Genomic DNA, 17,898 nt, shown 5'->3' on the forward strand with positions numbered 1-17,898 from the left:
AATACTCACATCGGTCCATTGTGTCAGACTGGCACAGTATAACTGTAGAGAGAGTATTTTCGGATGAATGGGTGACGGGATAACAGACTGCCGGACAAATGGGCTTTCAGTCTGTTGGAGGTTTAGAGTTGGCAATGAATGGGGAGCCATCAGCTAATGCCAGTTGCAAGTATCTGCAATAATTTCTGAATCACACAATGTAAGTTTAATGTAACTGCAATGCCAGTGATGGGATGTTGACAAGAACCTGTTTTTTTATTTACCTTTACCTTTCATCACGTCTTTAACGTGATGTCAAAATGTGTTTTTTTTTTCATTTATTTCTATTTGCATGCTTGCCTAAGTTGCTGTGAGAGTATTAGAGCACAAGGAAGAGATCATGTGTGGCTGCAGTTGAAAATATCAAGGTCAAACTGGACAGTGATATCGGAGCCTTGGTGGTCATGGTTAATCATGGCTCAACATGAGCGGTCTGTGCTCTTGTAGCTCATGTCGGTGGCCCTCCATTGGTTTCCTCCTGAACTTACGATTGGCCCTCGGTTTTTTAATCCCACATGAGGGGGTGGAGCCCCCTGTGAGAGGAGAGTGAAAAGCTCTTCACCAAGACCTTCACCAAGAAGGCAGAGCAGCTTTTCTACAGGTACTGTACCTTTCTTTTCTTATTTCTCTTGTAGAAATGCACCATTAGCTCATGCATACCTCTAAAAATGTTTATAAAACCATGTGTAGATCCAATTTTAAAGAAGATACAGGCTATATACCATCTTGATTTTGTATGTTTTTGACTTTTAAAGCTAATCTGAGGCAGGTGACCAGAGAGTGCATGCTTCAAAAGTCATGAAGTTCCTAATAGGAATAGTTAGTTGAAGCTAGAGGCGGGATGTGATGATGACTTCAAGGTGATGTACAGCTGAGCAAATATGACAAAGAGTGAGAAAAGATTGACTGTAACAAGATGTATGAATTTAGATAAATGAAAGATTTGCAGTTAGAAATCTCTCCGTGCAGCAGGTGTGAAAACATACATTTTTTACATCTTACCTAAAGTTTTATTTAAAATATCGGAGGAGGTGTTAACTCTCCCGTGTCCTCTGGAGAGGACGAAGCTGTTCCTACGTCCTGCATGTACTCCTTCAGAGGTAAAAGGTCACGTTGGTAGGCTGATCCGAAGTCTGCAGTGGGTTTTTGTGGTAATCCGTAAGACCATGTGATCCACAGTGTCAAGTTAGCAGTGGAGGCTTTAGTAGGCCAGAGCACATGGATGTCTGAACTTCAGCTTTTCTGTCTCTTGATCTGCTGGTCCATGTTCTTTACCAGCCTTCGCCCCGGTTTCCATCCCTCTGTCCTGCTGACTTGGCCTCATGAAGGTCCCGGTCTTGTGACCGAGTTCAGAATGCCACTGCATGGTCAGCCAGAGATGGTTTGTTTCTTGGCACTGGATCCTGGCAGCACAACTGCCCTCCGGTGATCTATAAATAATGTCACCACTGACCCAAAGTCTAGTTTCCATTAACCTCCGCAGAGTGAGAGGGAAAAGGAGTCAGTGGGGGTAAATGCAGTTGATAAAAAATCCTGTGATTTATCGAGTGAATCCTCAATTATCAGTTTAGTGCAGTGCAGGTGACAGCCATCTTTTCTTTGAATCAGGATTAACAGGATGTCTTCACGGCGTCCCTCTATATTAAGACACTCACATGGACAGTACCTACCCTCTGTGAAGGACAAGCTAGAACGTGACCCTCCAGTTACAATTTCATTCAGCATTTTGACATTATCGAATGCACGTGTTGGATAAGAACTTAAGACATCAAGAGTTCTCTGGGTACCTGTTCGTTAGAGAAGCATTAGTGGACATATGAAACCTGCCGTCCTGTATAGGTGGGAGACTCGGTGATAACGCTAAGAGGCTAAGAGCATCTGCCACGTCCCCTTCTACCTTAAGCTCATTACTGCATTAAACAAAAACGTGTGGCGGTGGGTCGTTAAAGCTGCAGGTGTGTCAATCTCTGAACCCGTCGGCTACCGTCTGACGATGACGGATATCCAAGCCAAGACTTGTCTGAGTAGCAACGTGAGAATATGAGCGCAGATAACTGACTGTTGCAACCAAAGCCTGCTTAAAACTTAACTGCATGGACTACAAATGGGAACTAAAAAGCTTGTGGCGTCAATGAGAGTAATGAAAAAGCTACAAAACACTGAATTTAACAAACAAAATAAACCTCCAACAGTCCAATGGGGACATCTTGGACAAAGTAGCCGGTTATCCACTTTACTCTGCTTAGTTAGTGTTTGCATTTGCGCGTTCGTTGATTTGCATAGAGGAATTCTATAGCCGAATTATTCCTTAGTACAAGTATTTATTTAGCATCAGGACACCAAAATATTACATGTACATGGACCTCCTTTGTTCAGCAAATCGCAGTCTGCAAGCAGTTAGCTGCAACCAACTTCCAAAAAGAGAGTGCCTAACTTAGAATTTACACAAAGTTATATAATACGTGTGCCTATCTCATTGGTCCAAAAACTGTTGGGGAGCGGCCCTGGTTTAAACTCGGCTCTCCCTTGTTGGTGCACAGGCTGGTCCAATCGTCTTCAGCCAGGAAAACCTAAACTCCCCCTTCGATGTTCAGTTGTAGCTAGTCAGCGATCTGAGACATCTATCTTACAGTACGCCTCACATGACTAACTGCATACTGAACTTTTAGGGGGGTTTGACTTTTTGACCCTGACGGTATCTTGTCCTTCTGGTTTCAACCGGCTGATAATCAGAGTAGCCCTCTGTTCTACACATCCTGTTTCAATCAACTGATAGAGGTGGACTTCTGCTCTATGGATCTATAGAAACCAGGGTGATGAGTTGGCAACACAACTTACAGGTCACACAATACGAATATAAAACATTTTATTCTAACATTTAGCAAAGCTAACTGTGTAAATACAACAATAAATACCAAAAATATAGCACGTAACGTCTATGAGTAAAGAAGGAAAGAAGCTCTCCCAGTTAACTGCTAACTAGAAAATAGTTTCATATTTACAGCAATGTAATGAAATTAAAAAAAACAACAAATAACTACCCCATAGAAACCAACATACCGACTACACAAACCAATCCTCTTTTATGGAGCAGTTATTAAAGCAGCTAATGGATCCCGTTTGCTAATTTTTGACTTTTTACGATTCTCCGTTATTTAAAATACATTTTTAATCACCGACTTCAAGAGATTGGTCAGTTTAACAGGTCAAAGTTAAAAAAGGTGAACTTCACTTCATTCCAACAGTCCGAGGTGGCCAACATGGAGCCATCATGGAGGGTAAATCCATTGAACTCCATTGAAATGAATTGATTTTGTCATGCACTTGGGGCGACCGGCCATAATAGTGAGAAGTGTTTGAATGGCAGCACTGTAATAACGTATTAATGTATTAACCTGTATTTATATGACTGGATGAATCGGCTAATAACTACACAGGTATGAATGTGAAGAACTTTAACAAAGTTAGTGTTGAGTACAACAGATATCTACTCTGTAAGTCTAAGTAAGTCCTTTTCTTATTTTCCTCTCCAGCTCTTTTGCTTCTGACAAACGTTTTCCAAACTACCAGAAAGATGGCGAGCTCTTTCACACGCCTGATCTCCAGGCGCAACACGGCCGTCCTGTTGGCCGGCTTGGGCGCCGGAACGATGGCGACCGGCTTCCTGTTGAACGAAAACAACTCTCTGGTTGCTGACGTGAAGAAGAAGCTCTATCCTCCCAGGTAAGAAGACATCAACGCCGCACAGATACAGCATATCACAAGAGGAAGGCAAACTGATTGGTTGATTTCATGAATACTAAAGATGGAGATGTGGAATGCACAGGGTGTTTTGTGAGTGCGGTGGATGCAGGATGACCTTGATGAGTCAGTGGAGCTCTATAATCACCCGCCCTAACAACACGGAAACTGACTACGTGCTTCACACTGGCTTGCACATTTCAGACGAATGACTCATGACTGCTTTGCGCTTCCACAACAGAAACAACTGGAAGGTGACATCAGTAGAGTCAGTTCGTAAAGTTTAAAAGTCTCCTACGGCGTCAAACGAACAGACGCTTTGAGGATCAGTCGTGACCACGTACGCTCGCCTTAGTGAACATCTGAGAGTATGAAAGAGCATGGGAGGTCAACGGCAGCCACTTTGGCACCATCCGGCGGTATCGCTGACACTCTCTGGTTTCACCGACGTTACCTTTGACTCACTCTCCCTCTCACACACACTTTACTCTCAGAGAGTCGTGAGCAGTGACTGTGGATGTGTGCCAAGTAAGCCAAAAAAAATCAAGTTTATTAAAGCCTAAAAAACCAGAAACACTCCAAAGCAGAGCTGTAAAGACTTAAAGTCAGTGTGAAACAGAAAGCAGCTTCTTAATTTTTACATGTTTGAGATTTGGAGGGACTTGTTGCAAATATTTGGCAAATATTTAGCAAGTAATTAGACTTTCTTCCAGTAAACAAACAGAACCTTTGAGACCAGCGGTGGCCGGTCTGGCAGGGAGTACAGTAGCCTACTGAGGTGGTTTTCTTGCTGGGTTTGGCTCTTGGCACCCTGAGTCATTTCGGTTAGCTACCCCAAATCACCTCGGGAGTGAAATGTTATTCCCTGCAGCAAATATATTGTGTATAAAATCTGATCCAGGTTCACCAAAATCACTGAATGAAGTTCTACAGTTGTGCTTTTGTATAGTAATCAGCGAGGCCCGGCTCATAGATGATTGTAGCAGCCCTCACAATCACTCATAGACTGGATCAAACAGGAAGCGCTCTGCTCCGGGTGCGTCCAAAGCGTTTCATTGGATGTAAAATTAGTACACGCTATACCCCAACAACATTTTATGGTTTATCAAGAAATGACAAACTCTAAAAGACCATGAAGAATACCTGAAAATACTGAAAACTTTGTGCCAGTGTTGGTCCAGATACTTGATGACTATAGGTGATCATTGTCACCACTAGTTGGCAGTGCAAACACGCTTTCCACTTCTTCCTCTCCTGCAGCTCCGACTTTCCTGACCTGAGGAAACACAACAACTGCATGGCCACGGCTCTGACTCCAGCCATTTATGCCAGACTGAGGGACAAGCTCACCCCCAACAACTGGACCCTGGACCAGTGCATCCAAACTGGAGTCGACAACCCCGGACACCCTTTCATCAAGACGGTGGGCTGCGTGGCTGGTGATGAGGAGAGCTACGAGGTAAGAGAGGTCAAAGGTTGAAGTTGTGCTATTCACTTTTACAGTTTCAGTTGTATTTACTGATTAAAATATCTCTGAAAAGTGTCCAAACTCAAGATATAAAATGTTATGTTGTTCAGAGCGATGACCTTGGAAGTTTTTGGGGTTGTTTGCAGCCTGAATGGGAAACCAAAAGACAAGACTCGATTGATTTAAAGCCCATTAATCTTCTTTGTGTGTTTTTGTTGGGTGATCCCCCATCAACATCCTTGAAAACACCTTTTCACTTTGTCTGATGTTCCCTCCAGGTGTTTGCCGACCTCTTTGACCCCATCATCAAAGACAGGCACAACGGCTATGACCCCAGAACCATGACACACCCGACTGACCTGGATGCCTCCAAGGTGTTCACCTACCTCATGCAACATCCCTCCATCCACCTGCTGTCCCTACATATATAAAGCTATATTTTTCCTCCTCGTCCTCCAGATAACCAACGGCGTGTTTGACGAGAAGTACGTTCTGTCGTCCCGTGTCCGGACTGGACGCAGTATCCGCGGGCTGAGCCTCCCACCGGCCTGTTCGAGGGCTGAGCGTCGTGAGGTGGAGCGGGTGGTGGTAATGGCCCTGGCCGGCCTGGAAGGAGACCTGGCCGGACGCTACTACAGCCTGGGAGATATGACGGAGAAGGAGCAGCAGCAGCTGATTGATGTGAGATTCATTTTGTCTCATATGTAGAAACAAAGAATGTTTTTTACTTCTTGAATAGTTTAATTTTAGGATTTTATCATTGACTGTATAAAACATGGATGCAGTAGAGCTCGGTGGCTCCGGCTGCCGTCATCTTGGCAGATGAAAAATTTGATGGTGCGTGGCTCGACCTGAGACGGACTGAATGAAACCTGGGTGCTCAAACAAGGGAACACCACAACACATGATATGTGAAATCAGGATTAATATCAGAAAGGCCAACGAGAATCTAGAGTTTCAATGAACTGATTTCAGAAATTTCAAAAACAATGATTTACTCATTATTCTCTTTCCATCCAAATTTCGGAAGTCCTGGAAATGACAGAAAGACGTCCCTTGAAGCAGTAACAGCGTTGTTTAGCAGTACGTTTATAGTAAACTTTACGAATACACAGTCAGTCTAAACACTGGAGTTATTTCAGCTCAAATTTCTAACAGAAAACATTAATTACAAACGTAGAAAGGGTTTAGAAGTTGTATTAGGGGAACTGATAAGGAAGGTACATATGATACAAGACAGCCAGTTCAAATATACATAAATATACATGATGTTGTTCAACACATTGGTAAAGCGTGACTCGCCAACACTTTTAATTCATCCATAGCACTTCAACATGTAAACTATATATAGATACAAAATAGAAACAAAGAAATCAGGGAACCCCCAGGCATGCAGAAATGGTTTAACCATGAAACTCATGTCTATCTATCGCCAAAAGTCACGATATTTCGGCCTGTCCTGACTCTCGTATCACAGCTTTGTCGAGTACATCGCTTGGAGACATCGATGCATTATCCAGGTTCACTTTTATTGACCTTCCTGTTGTGATTATTCCATGCTGCGTCACGTCAGGATCACTTCCTCTTTGACAAGCCCGTGTCTCCATTACTCACCTCGGCCTTCATGGCCCGGGACTGGCCTGATTCCAGGGGGATCTGGTAAGGCCGACACAGTTTAGGTCAGATCCCAGATATCCTAGAGTCCTGCCTAAACTTTTCATCTCTCCTCTCCACCAAAGTAAAATACAGGGGTTTCCTCTCTAATGATCAAAGACATCCTTCTTCTCCTCTTTAACATCTTCCTATCTGTGTTTTCTACCTGCCTCCACCTCCCTTCGCCCCATCCCACCTTTTAGGACCACTTCTTGTTTGACAAGCCTGTTTCTCCCTTGTTGACATGCGCCTTTATGGCCAGAGACTGGCCAGACGCCAGAGGCATCTGGTAGGGTCTTGTTCAGCTCTTCTTGCATGTGTCTGCTGTGTGAACATTTAGACTCTTAACTTCCACATCCTGCTCCATGGTCGGCGATGTGTTTAATATTCAGCATCCTGTGAAGCTCGATAGAAGAATCTGTCTTTGACGCATGCTGGTGGAACAAAATGCCAACAGGAAATTGTTTCTGTTTCCTTTGGTGTGTTTTTTTTGTCCGTTAGAAATGCACGAGTCTCACATGAATATCAAAGTAGCTTTAAAAATCAGGTCCTTTATGAACATGAGTCATCTCCGCTAATGAAAGGAGTGTTTTTCATCTGGAGAGCTCTCTTATTTAGTTCCTTTGGCTGGTTCTCCTCAGGCACAACAATGAGAAGACCTTCCTGATCTGGGTGAATGAGGAGGACCACACCAGAGTCATCTCCATGGAGAAGGGAGGCAACATGAAGAGAGTGTTCGAGAGGTTCTGCAACGGACTCAAACAGGTACAATGAAATGAGCACACACTTTAGACATTGGTCCCTAGAAGATGAACCCTAATGCCTTTGGAGATCCACTGTTTTTCTTCCAAGGTTCAACCATATTTTCAATCCACGACCCTTAAGCGTACCCACATGTTCGTGCACACACTATAGTTTTGTCTGTTCCTATGTTGTGACGTCCGGTAGGTGGAGCACCTGATCCAGGAGAGAGGCTGGGAATTCATGTGGAATGAGCGTCTGGGCTACATCCTCACATGCCCCTCCAACCTGGGCACCGGCCTCAGGGCCGGCGTGCACGTACGCCTGCCAAAACTCAGCAAGGTAACACACACACACACACATTAAAATCACTCTATGACAGGTACAACTCAACAGAAAACATCCTGAGTGTCAAGTTTATTTATTAGCATGAACACACACACCAAATGTGGATTAATCCACCGCTTAAAATAGTCCCCAGCAAATGCTCCATTTAGTCTGTTTGAGTAATGTTTGATGAAAACTACAGCGACCAGCTGCTTTAGGAGATTACCGAGTGTATATATACGTGTTTGAAATCACTCCGTAGGACCCACGTTTCTCCAAAATCCTCGACAACCTGCGGCTGCAGAAAAGAGGAACAGGAGGCGTCGACACTGCTGCTACCGGAGACACCTTTGACATTTCCAACAACGACCGTCTGGGCAAATCTGAGGTGAGTCTGTAACTTAAAGGGATAGTTCGGGTTATTTGAAGTGAGGTTGTAGACAAAGCGTTTATATTGCTCTTCAAATCCTCCAGACTTCATTGACAAAAACTGTTATTCAGTGCGGTGAGGGTTGGTTTATTTGTGCTACCGCTATGAATCAGAAAATATCTTATTTCGCTGACTCGCCGGCTTTCTCGATGCCAGTGCTCCCTCACTCTCATTCACTGTCTGTGTCGCTCAACCGCGGCCAAACCACTGGACGCTACAGCACCGGATTTGGACTGAATCGAGGATTATTGTGTGACTTTTACACTTAAATTCGGATACAAACTAATGTTAGTTGCTGCAGATTGAGGCAGCGATAGACCAGCAATGTGGTCTGTGAGGTAAAATTACGTTTTTTTGTCAATAAAGTCTTGTATAGCAGCTTCAGTTTCCCGTTGGAGAGTGCTGAAAATACTTTAAATATAATGTACAGGTTGATATTGATTCTTTTAGCTTGGCTGTTCTTTAAGTGGATACTACCACTACAGTACACTCATGCAACCCAACTTCAAATATCCCCAACTATCCCTTTAGTTGAATCATTTCAGCTTTTACCATCTCAGCCTCTGTTTGGTTGCACAGGTTGAACTCTGGTGTGGTATTTCTTTAGGTGGAGCTGGTCCAGCTGTTGGTCGACGGAGTCAACTACCTGATTGAGTGCGAGAAGAAGCTGGAGAAGGGACAGGACGTCAAGGTCCCAGCTCCCATCAGCCAGTTTAAGAAGTAAGAGCTGGAAGCTCGCCATCACGCCGTCGGTAGCTCTCTGCTCGGTGCTGCCTCGCCGACTGAGCCCGTGGAAGAACCTCAGATCGACGTCTGTCCACCGCCACAGAGGAGTTTATTCTTTATTCCTCCGGCAAAGATTGCAAATCTTTTAGGGTAACCTAATCTTAGACATGAACTGCATTTAGGGGGGAATTCTACCTCAAGTTAAGGTCTTCACTGTAACCCCGACTTCAATAAAGCCAACACTATGAAACGCTTTGACTGCTGTTGTTGACTTATCTATGAGAAATGATCATCTAAAATGGGCAAAGGCGCAAACAAGCCACCTGTAACAGCACCCACCTGTCAATCAAAGCCTCCACGCTCTTAATCCTGCATAACTTTAAGCCTTAATATAATGTGAACAGGTGAGTTGTATATAAATTCACCCTCAGTACAGTTGTCATGAACGGGGAAATTAGCTACAGAGACCAAAACTGTTTTTTGTACCAGGCTGTAAACATGTTTATTTCTGCTGTGAAACATGGGGACTTATGGAGACTCAAGTGGAAGTTTGAGGAACTGCAGTTTTTGGCTTCACTTCACAGCTTTTTGTTTGAGAAAGACTAATTTATCGTCTATTGAAACAATAAATCAACAACTATGTTGATAATTGATGTCATCTTTATATGGCAGCCCAGAAGGGACAAACTAAACACCGGTTCTAGTGAAATGAAATGAAATTTTTTATTACCTCGTGAACATTTAATAAACACAAGAAAACGGGTTTGATTAAGCATCCATAGCAAATCTTTATTCATTAACAACCACCTGTCCTCCACCTGCAGCTGGATGTGTTTCCTTTACATGTGTCACGGCCGTAGAATGTGCTGGTGTGCTACCATTTGTTAGCTATAATCGGAATAATGTGATTTATTAAATGAGGAGAAGCCAATTCAACCATTTCGGGCGGGCCGCGGGGTGGAAGTGCTTTAAACCAGTAAGTGCTCTGTGTGTGGCTTAGTATGAAAAATATCAGCTTGTTCTCTCGTTTGTTTTTTTTAATGCTGAGTGCTTGAATGTGACAGAGGAGACAGCTGAATTTTAAAAGAAAGGGAAGTGCGTGTAGATTCATGTCAATATAACGGTACTGTCCCGGGAGGCTTGACAGAGGTGGAAGTAGTTTAATCAGAAGAGACCTTCCCCTCCCCACAAACATCTCAAGAATACAAAAAACATCTGAAAAGGACACATGAATATTTGCATTTTCATAAATTTCTGTGTTTACATGTGGAGCTCTGCGTTAGTAACAAACTTTTTTTTTTTTTTAAATTTTGTCCTGCAACAGGTGATTTCACAAAGTACAGTGTATCTTAAAGGAGGGGAGGGTGGGAGCAGAAAGGAAACTGACAGCACTGCTGGATGCTGTGAACTTTTCTGAAAATAAAAAGATTTTTAAAAAACAATAATTTGTAAACAGGTCCGAGTAAGCTAAACGATTAATCTGAGAAAAACATTCAACATTTTAATTAAGCAGAACAGCACTTTTTTTTTTGTTTTTTTTTTACATTTTATATTTATTTTTACTTTCCAGGATGCCACCTCTGATAATTTTCTCTCTTTTTTTCTAAAAAGAAATCAGTAGAAAGTCAAAACAACCCAAAAAAAAAGAAGAAGAAGAAGAAGGTGACACCTAGAGGCCAGAGCCTGCATATTCACCCCAAAAAAAGTCCTGCTTTTTTTTTTTTTTTGGATTTTTTATTATTTTTTTTGGCAAAGTGGAAACAGAAACACAAGCCTCTATGGAGGAGTGAGGTTTTTTTTTTTTTGGAGAGTGCTAAAACGATGCAGGAACGCGAGAACAGGAGGGCATCTCTGTGTAGTTTTGGGGATAAGAACAGAGAGTCATGGTAAGAAATAAAATTAAAAAAAGAACAAAACAAAAAAGAAAAGACGCCAACAAAGAAGAAGTGTCAGTGTCAGTCAACGGGTCGCTTTTCACTGTGTTTCTTTGTAAACTCCTCGGCGTTCTTCATGAATTTCACGCGATCTTTACTGTATTCCTCCGCCAGGTCGGCCCTCAGCGGATGCTCCGGCTGAGGGAAGGTCACCAGATGGATGAGGCTCTCGATCACTGGAGGAGAGAGAGGAGACGAGAATATTTTATTTTACATTTAAGCAGTTTAAACAGTTTGATATATTAAATCATGTCCAGTTGGTAGTGTTTTCAGGAGGAGGTCTGTGAAGGTAGGGTGGCAGAGCCAGGTGTCGCTCACTGGAGGAGGTAATGTGTCCGTATAAGAGGACGTTCAAGAACTACTTTGTAGTCAGCATTAGAGATTTTGAATTTAACGTGGGCTGCTACAGGTAGTGGATGAGCAGATGGGTAACGTGCAACCTTTTGGATTGATTGAAGACCAGGCGGATCATCTGAATGTGAGCATCCCGTCAGGAGTGAGTTATATCAAATCAAATCAAATCAAATCAATTTTATTTGTATAGCCCAAAGTCACAAAGTACATTTGCCTCAGAGGGCTTTACAATCTGTACAGGGAGTGACACCCTCTGTCCTTAGACCCTCGGTTCGAGTGAGGAAAAACTTGCCCACAAAAACCCTTTTAACAGGGAAAAAAATGTGGAAGAAACCTCAGGAAGAGCCACAGAGGAGGGATCCCTCTCCCAGGACGGACAGACGTGCAATGGATGTCACGTGTACAGGACAAATCAACACAAACATATTGTACAATGACTGATAAAATGACAATGAATTATAATGAATGATAAAAATGATTACAGTAATAGATATGGTAGTAATAATGACAGTAATAATATATGTAGTGGGCGTCATGCAGGATCACAGCAGCAGCCACGATCCACGAGAACCTGCTGGACGAGAGAGCACAGAAACTCCGGGGAAGTTTGGTTAGTAACATGCATTAATGAGACATGTCCACAGATGGAGAGATATGGAGAGATATGGAGAGATATAGAGATATAGATATATATATATAGAGAGAGTGAGATATAGAGAAATATAGAGAGATATATATAGAGAGAGATGGATATATATATATATATATAGAGAGAGAGAGAGAGAGATATAGAGAGATAGAGAGAGAGAGAGAGAGAGAGAGAGAGAGATAGAGATAGAGATAGAGATAGAGATAGAGATAGAGATAGAGATAGAGAGAGAGAGAGAGAGAGAGAGAGAGTTTTCGGTAAGGGAGATGTGTGCATCTTCAACCAATACCGTGCCTGGCTGGCATAACCCTCGGTGGGGTCCCCCGGCAGTGTAATCCTATGGCAGCATAACTAAGGGATGACCTGAGCCAGCCCTAACTATAGGCTTTATCAAAAAGGAAAGTCTTAAGTCTATTCTTAAAGGTGTTGACCGTGTCTGCCTCCCGAACCCAGAAAGGTAGTTTGTTCCACAGAAGAGGAGCCTGATAGCTGAAAGCTCTGGCTCCCAATCTACTTTTGGAAACTATAGGAACCACAAGGAACCCAGCGTCCTGAGAGCGCAGTGTTCTAGAGGGGTAATAAGGTATTATGAGCTCTTTTAGATAAGATGGTGCCTGACCATGAAGAGCTTTGTAAGTAAGGAGAAGAATTTTAAATTCTATTCTAGATTTAATAGGTAGCCAATGCAAGGAAGCCAAAATGGGAGAGATGTGATCTCTGATCTTGGTTCCTGTCAGAACACGTGCAGCAGCATTCTGAATTAACTGCAAAGTTCTAAGAGACTTATTGGAGCAGCCTGATAACAAAGAGTTACAATAGTCCAGCCTTGAAGTAACAAATGCGTGGACTAGTTTTTCTGCATCCGCCTGAGAGACAATGCGTCTGATTTTAGCGATGTTACGTAAGTGGAAGAATGCAGTCCTCGAAATTTGTTTTATGTGGACGTTAAAGGACAAATCCTGATCAAAAACAACTCCAAGATTCTTTACAGTGGAGCTGGAGGCCAGGGTGATCCCATCTAAAGTAACTAAGTCTCTAGAAAGAGAGTTTCTGAGGTGTTTGGGTCCAATTACAAGAACTTCAGTTTTGTCTGAATTTAACATCAAAAAATTGTAGGTCATCCAACTTTTTATATCCTTAAGGCATGCTTGGAGTTTAGTTAACTGATTGGTTGCATCAGGCTTGATCGATAAATATAATTGGGTGTCGTCAGCATAACAATGAAAATTGATAGAATGATTCCTAATGATGTTCCCTAAAGGAAGCATATATAAACTGAATAGAAGTGGTCCAAGTACAGAACCTTGTGGGACTCCATGACAAACTTTGGTCTGCATGGAGGATTCATCATTGACGTGAACAAACTGAGATCGATCTAAAAAGTACGATTTAAACCAGCTTAGGGCGGTTCCTTTGATGCCAATTCGATGTTCCAGTCTCTGTAAAAGAATTTGATGGTCAATGGTGTCAAATGCAGCACTAAGATCTAACAGGACAAGTACAGAGATGAGTCCTTTGTCTGATGCCATTAGGAGGTCATTTGTAACTTTGACTAATGCGGTCTCTGTGCTATGATGCACTCTAAATCCTGACTGAAAATCCTCAAATAGACTATTGTTATGGAGAAAGTCACACAGCTGATTAGCTACAGCTTTCTCAAGTATCTTAGACAGAAAGGGAAGGTTTGATATCGGTCTGTAGTTGGCTAAGACCTCTGGGTCTAGAGTGGGCTTTTTAAGAAGAGGTTTAATTACAGCTACCTTAAAGGACTGTGGTACATATCCTGATAATAAAGACAGATTAATCATATCCAATAACGAATTACTAACTACAGGTAAAATTTCCTTGAGCAACCTGGTTGGGATGGAGTCTAAGAGACAGGATGACGGCTTAGCTGCAGAAATGATTAAAGTTATTTGATGAAGGTCGATGGGGGAAAAACAGTCTAAATACATATCAGGTTTTACAGCTGTTTCAGAACTTGCTGTATCAGAATGCAGATCAATGTCTGTTGAGGGCAAGAGGTGATGGATTTTGTCTCTAATAGTTATAATCTTATCATTAAAGAAGCTCATGAAGTCATTGCTACTTAGACCTAAAGGAATAGATGGTTCAGTAGAGCTGTGATTCTCTGTTAGCCTGGCTACAGTGCTGAAGAGAAACCTGTGGTTGTTCTTATTCTCCTCAATTAAAGAAGAGTAATAGGCTGCTCTGGCATTACGGAGAGCCTTCCTGTATGTTTTGAGATTATCTATTTATTCTATTTATTTATTTATAGAGACAGCCTGTATCAGGATGTTGAGTCAGGTACGACCAGGCAACTGAGGCAACATGAGGCAGATCCCCGACTCTCCCAGTCTGCATGTTGAAGTGTCCTTGGGGCAAATACTGAACCCCAAGTTGCTCCTGAAGGCTGCACCATTGGTGTCTGAATGAAACTAAAACTGATGAGCAGTCGGGATTAGGGATGTAACGATACACTCAACTCACGACTCGATTCACGATTTTTTGTTCACGATACGATTTTTTCACGATTGTTTTTAATTCAAAATGAGCTACAGACAAATTCTGACCAAATAAAATTATCTTTTTATTTGTAGGAAAAAAATCTCTCTTTACAGAAACTCTCAAACAGTTTGTGTTCTTATTAGGGCTGCCAGCAAGCTCTGATCTGACCATTACCTTTCAGCTTGAAGTATGAGCTAACTGAAAATAAAAACAATTAAGATGATAGCTCATTAACCCTTTAATGACAGTCCACGGCCCCGGGAAACGGTGAGGTCCGGGCACTGTAAACGCAGAGCCGGTCGCGGCGCACCACCTCGGAGGAAATGCGCCCGGCGGGGAGAGGTCCCTCGAGGGGATCCTCCCGCACCGTGCGGCCGTCCCTGACCCGAGTTTAATCCCCCGTGCAGACTGCGCGGAAGTTGCGGTGATTGGTTAAAATTGCAACACCGCCCTGAATTCACGGGGATTCACTGAAGTTGCGTTGCAGTGGAAGCTGCAGCCACAACATAACCTATTTCTAATTTTAAAAAAAGAAGAAAAAGAACATATCCTACTTCTCTTGCATTTGCCAAGAATCGCGATTAATTTTTTCTGTCAACCGATGCGAGTCGTCACGCATTTGTACCGATTTTAATCGTGTCACGATGCATCGTTATATCCCTACTCCCTAAGGCTGCACCATCGGTGTCTGAATGAAACTAAAACTGATGAGCAGTCGGGATCTTGCACAGAAGCCAATGCCAACAGTGTGTGAAGGGTTTGCTTGAACGCTTTCACTTTCATTTGCTCTGTAGTTTTGGTTTTGAAGAGGCTAAATCCAATAACCTCCAAACACTTACGGCTCCATGCACAGCACTCTAACAGGGCAGACATCCTGTGTCTTGTTCTGGCTGTGTAGCAGTTTGAACGAATGAAGGATTAAAACTCTAAGATGAACGAGTTTCTTCATGAACAAAAGGCCACAGGCTGCCTCACCTTGTTCGGTTCTTGTGGCTGGCTTCCAGTTCTCGACGCTGATGATGGGCAGGCAGACCTGGCCCTTCTCGTCGATGTTGGGGTGGTAGATTTTTGTCTTGAAGGTGACCTTCGGTGGTTTGAACGGATACTCCGCCGGGAAGTTGAGCTCAATCCGAAATGCCCCTTTGTCATACGGAGGACAGTCCTGGGAGAAAACAGAAGAGAGAGTTTGTTCAGCAGCCGTCCTGTCGATTAAAAGTTTTTTTATTATCGTGTAGTGACATTAATTTAATACTCACGGGAACAATCAGCCCCTGCCAGCTCAAAATATTCGATTCATCCACCTGAACGTTGCGGAAATTTTTCACCCCACAGTTGCGGATTTCTTCAAGCTCCTGAAATAAAACGGATGAAATGAATGATCTTCTGTCGAACATTGACGGTGGGTGCTGCACCATTTGAACACTAGTGATGTGACGAATAGTCGCGTAGCCGACGGAAACAAGGCAGCAAAGCCCGGCACAGAAAACGTCTGAATATCCTGAACTGTACACTACAAGTTTATGTTTGTGTCGTGACCGCGGGAAGACAGCACTGACTTGGAAACACTTGAAAAGCTACTTTAATGTTGCGTTTAGTGCTGGATCAATGAATGACATAATAATAATTACGTCATAATGATAAACTTCCTCTTGACATGACCACATCACAGAAATAAACAGCCGGTCAGTCTGAAGTCAAAGTGGAGCAACAATTAACAATATCTCATCAGGTTTGTGAGTCGATATCGGTCCCTGCAGTCAAACACGGTGGAGGTTCACTGATGTTGCTGCTTCAGACACAGGATGTCCTGTCAGAGTTCATGAGTCTCACCCCAAAACCCGACCAGACACAACTCTGTCACGTCGGACTCCACGTTTCAGAAGTTTACCTGCTCAGATTTGGTCATTTTTCTGGTTTACGTGCTTCTAAACATGCTTCTACATGTGTAAATATGCTACGTAGTTCATTTGTTTTTCGAGGTGCTCTGTGTTAGAAATAGAAATAAAAATAGAACAACAGTATGCGGCGGAGCCGGTGTGGGGTTTAAAACATTGACTTAGAACAGCCGCATACACGTCCGGTGGATTTTTTGGGGGGATTAGAGCAGGAGGATGATCCAAAAAAGAGACTCTTCATAAAGCAGCGAGACAAAGAGCTGGAGAGCTCTGAAGTGATCTAAAGAGTAACAAGGTAACTGTGGAGAGAAACAGCGTCCGGGAGAAGAAGTTACAGGTCGAGGGTGCAAACTCATGAAATAAACACGAAAATACCAAAAAATATTTGCAATTGAGACAATTTTCTGGGAGAAACATTGTATTATAGGACAAAAATACAGGATTTTAAGGCAACAAAAACACAATTATTCTATTTTTAGGAGATTTTACATTAATAGAAACATAATTATGAATATTATGTTAAATATTCTCACACACTGGACCTTTAATCCAGAAGGTAACTGTTGAATTGAATGAGTTTGTGCCACTTCCTAATGTGTGCTGTAAATCAGCTGCTTCTACTTCCTTGCCGTCTACCTGAGCTGTAAAAAACAAACAAACAGGCTGATTAAAGGGGAATTCAGGAAGTGCTGACGTTATCGTCACTATCGTGATCACGTGGGGGAATTCCGATCAGACAAAATCAACAAATCAAAACCAAAAATGGACTGTGTCATAGCGAAAGTGTAAGTAAGTAACTCACACTCGCATCACAGCTCGTTAAAACACACATATCGCCGACATTACAGGCTGTAGCGGGGTTCATATCGCGACTATTCACGGCGCGATAGCCGAGGCCTGACGTCACGTCCCAACCCCAAAGTCTCCATGTTGTCGGTGCCTTCCAAGACGGTGACAGCGCGTTAAAACAAGCCGCTTAAAAACCACCGTGTAACCGGCGAACATGTCGCACGACCCCGACACGAGCTCGCCCGTTAGTTTTTAACGGTTGAAACAAAGTGCTGAGTCACGACAGACGGACTGGAACTAGTTACACCTCTCGTGTGTCGGTTATCCTTTCATTTTTTTTTTTTTACACTTTTAACGGTCACGTTTTATGTCGGTTAGTCGACGTAGCTCCGTAAGCTACACGACACCCGACACAAGTCCGTCCGAGCGGCCCGTTAAAGTGTCGGCCCGGTTCGGTTGGTTCTGATTTATTCGTGTTTTACCTTGTTTAGTCTCCTGCGCAAAGCCATTGTGGTGCCGATGTTTCTGTCTTCTTCGTCTTCTTCCTGTTTCTGTCCGTTGCTCCTCGACTTCTGTGGAGGGGAGAGGGAGGGGGGAGGAGGAGGGGGGGTTACCGGGCAACCGGGTGCGTCAGCGCGGCCTAC

The 17,898-nt window shown here is 43.1% G+C and overlaps 2 protein-coding genes across 3 annotated transcripts; one reads left to right on the forward strand and one right to left on the reverse strand.

Moving 5' to 3' along the window:
* Positions 1–542: 542 nt before the first annotated feature.
* On the forward strand, positions 543–9,379 carry ckmt2a (creatine kinase, mitochondrial 2a (sarcomeric)). 2 transcript variants are annotated; one of them, XM_019278679.1, is made up of 10 exons: positions 543–640; positions 3,573–3,762; positions 5,041–5,239; positions 5,527–5,622; positions 5,708–5,929; positions 7,105–7,190; positions 7,543–7,666; positions 7,850–7,984; positions 8,232–8,357; positions 9,007–9,379. In XM_019278679.1, the coding sequence occupies exons 2-10, from the start codon at positions 3,614–3,616 to the stop codon at positions 9,121–9,123; spliced, it is 1,254 nt and encodes a 417-aa protein (XP_019134224.1). In that variant the 5' UTR covers positions 543–640; positions 3,573–3,613; the 3' UTR covers positions 9,124–9,379. The 2 variants fall into 2 exon arrangements, with proteins under 2 accessions (XP_019134224.1, XP_019134223.1); XM_019278678.1 differs by lacking the exon at positions 543–640 and having other exon boundaries at positions 3,532–3,762.
* A 509-nt stretch (positions 9,380–9,888) lies between these two features.
* LOC104938786 (ubiquitin-conjugating enzyme E2 L3) lies at positions 9,889–17,873 on the reverse strand. The gene is made up of 4 exons (XM_019278687.2): positions 17,737–17,873; positions 15,827–15,922; positions 15,546–15,732; positions 9,889–11,235 (listed from the first exon to the last, which is right to left on the reverse strand). Exons 1-4 carry the CDS (start codon positions 17,761–17,763, stop codon positions 11,081–11,083), a joined length of 465 nt encoding a protein of 154 aa, XP_019134232.1. The 5' UTR covers positions 17,764–17,873; the 3' UTR covers positions 9,889–11,080.
* Positions 17,874–17,898: the final 25 nt, after the last annotated feature.

Source organism: Larimichthys crocea, chromosome IX, assembly GCF_000972845.2.
Source record: "Larimichthys crocea isolate SSNF chromosome IX, L_crocea_2.0, whole genome shotgun sequence".
NCBI classification, from domain to species: Eukaryota; Metazoa; Chordata; class Actinopteri; family Sciaenidae; genus Larimichthys; species Larimichthys crocea.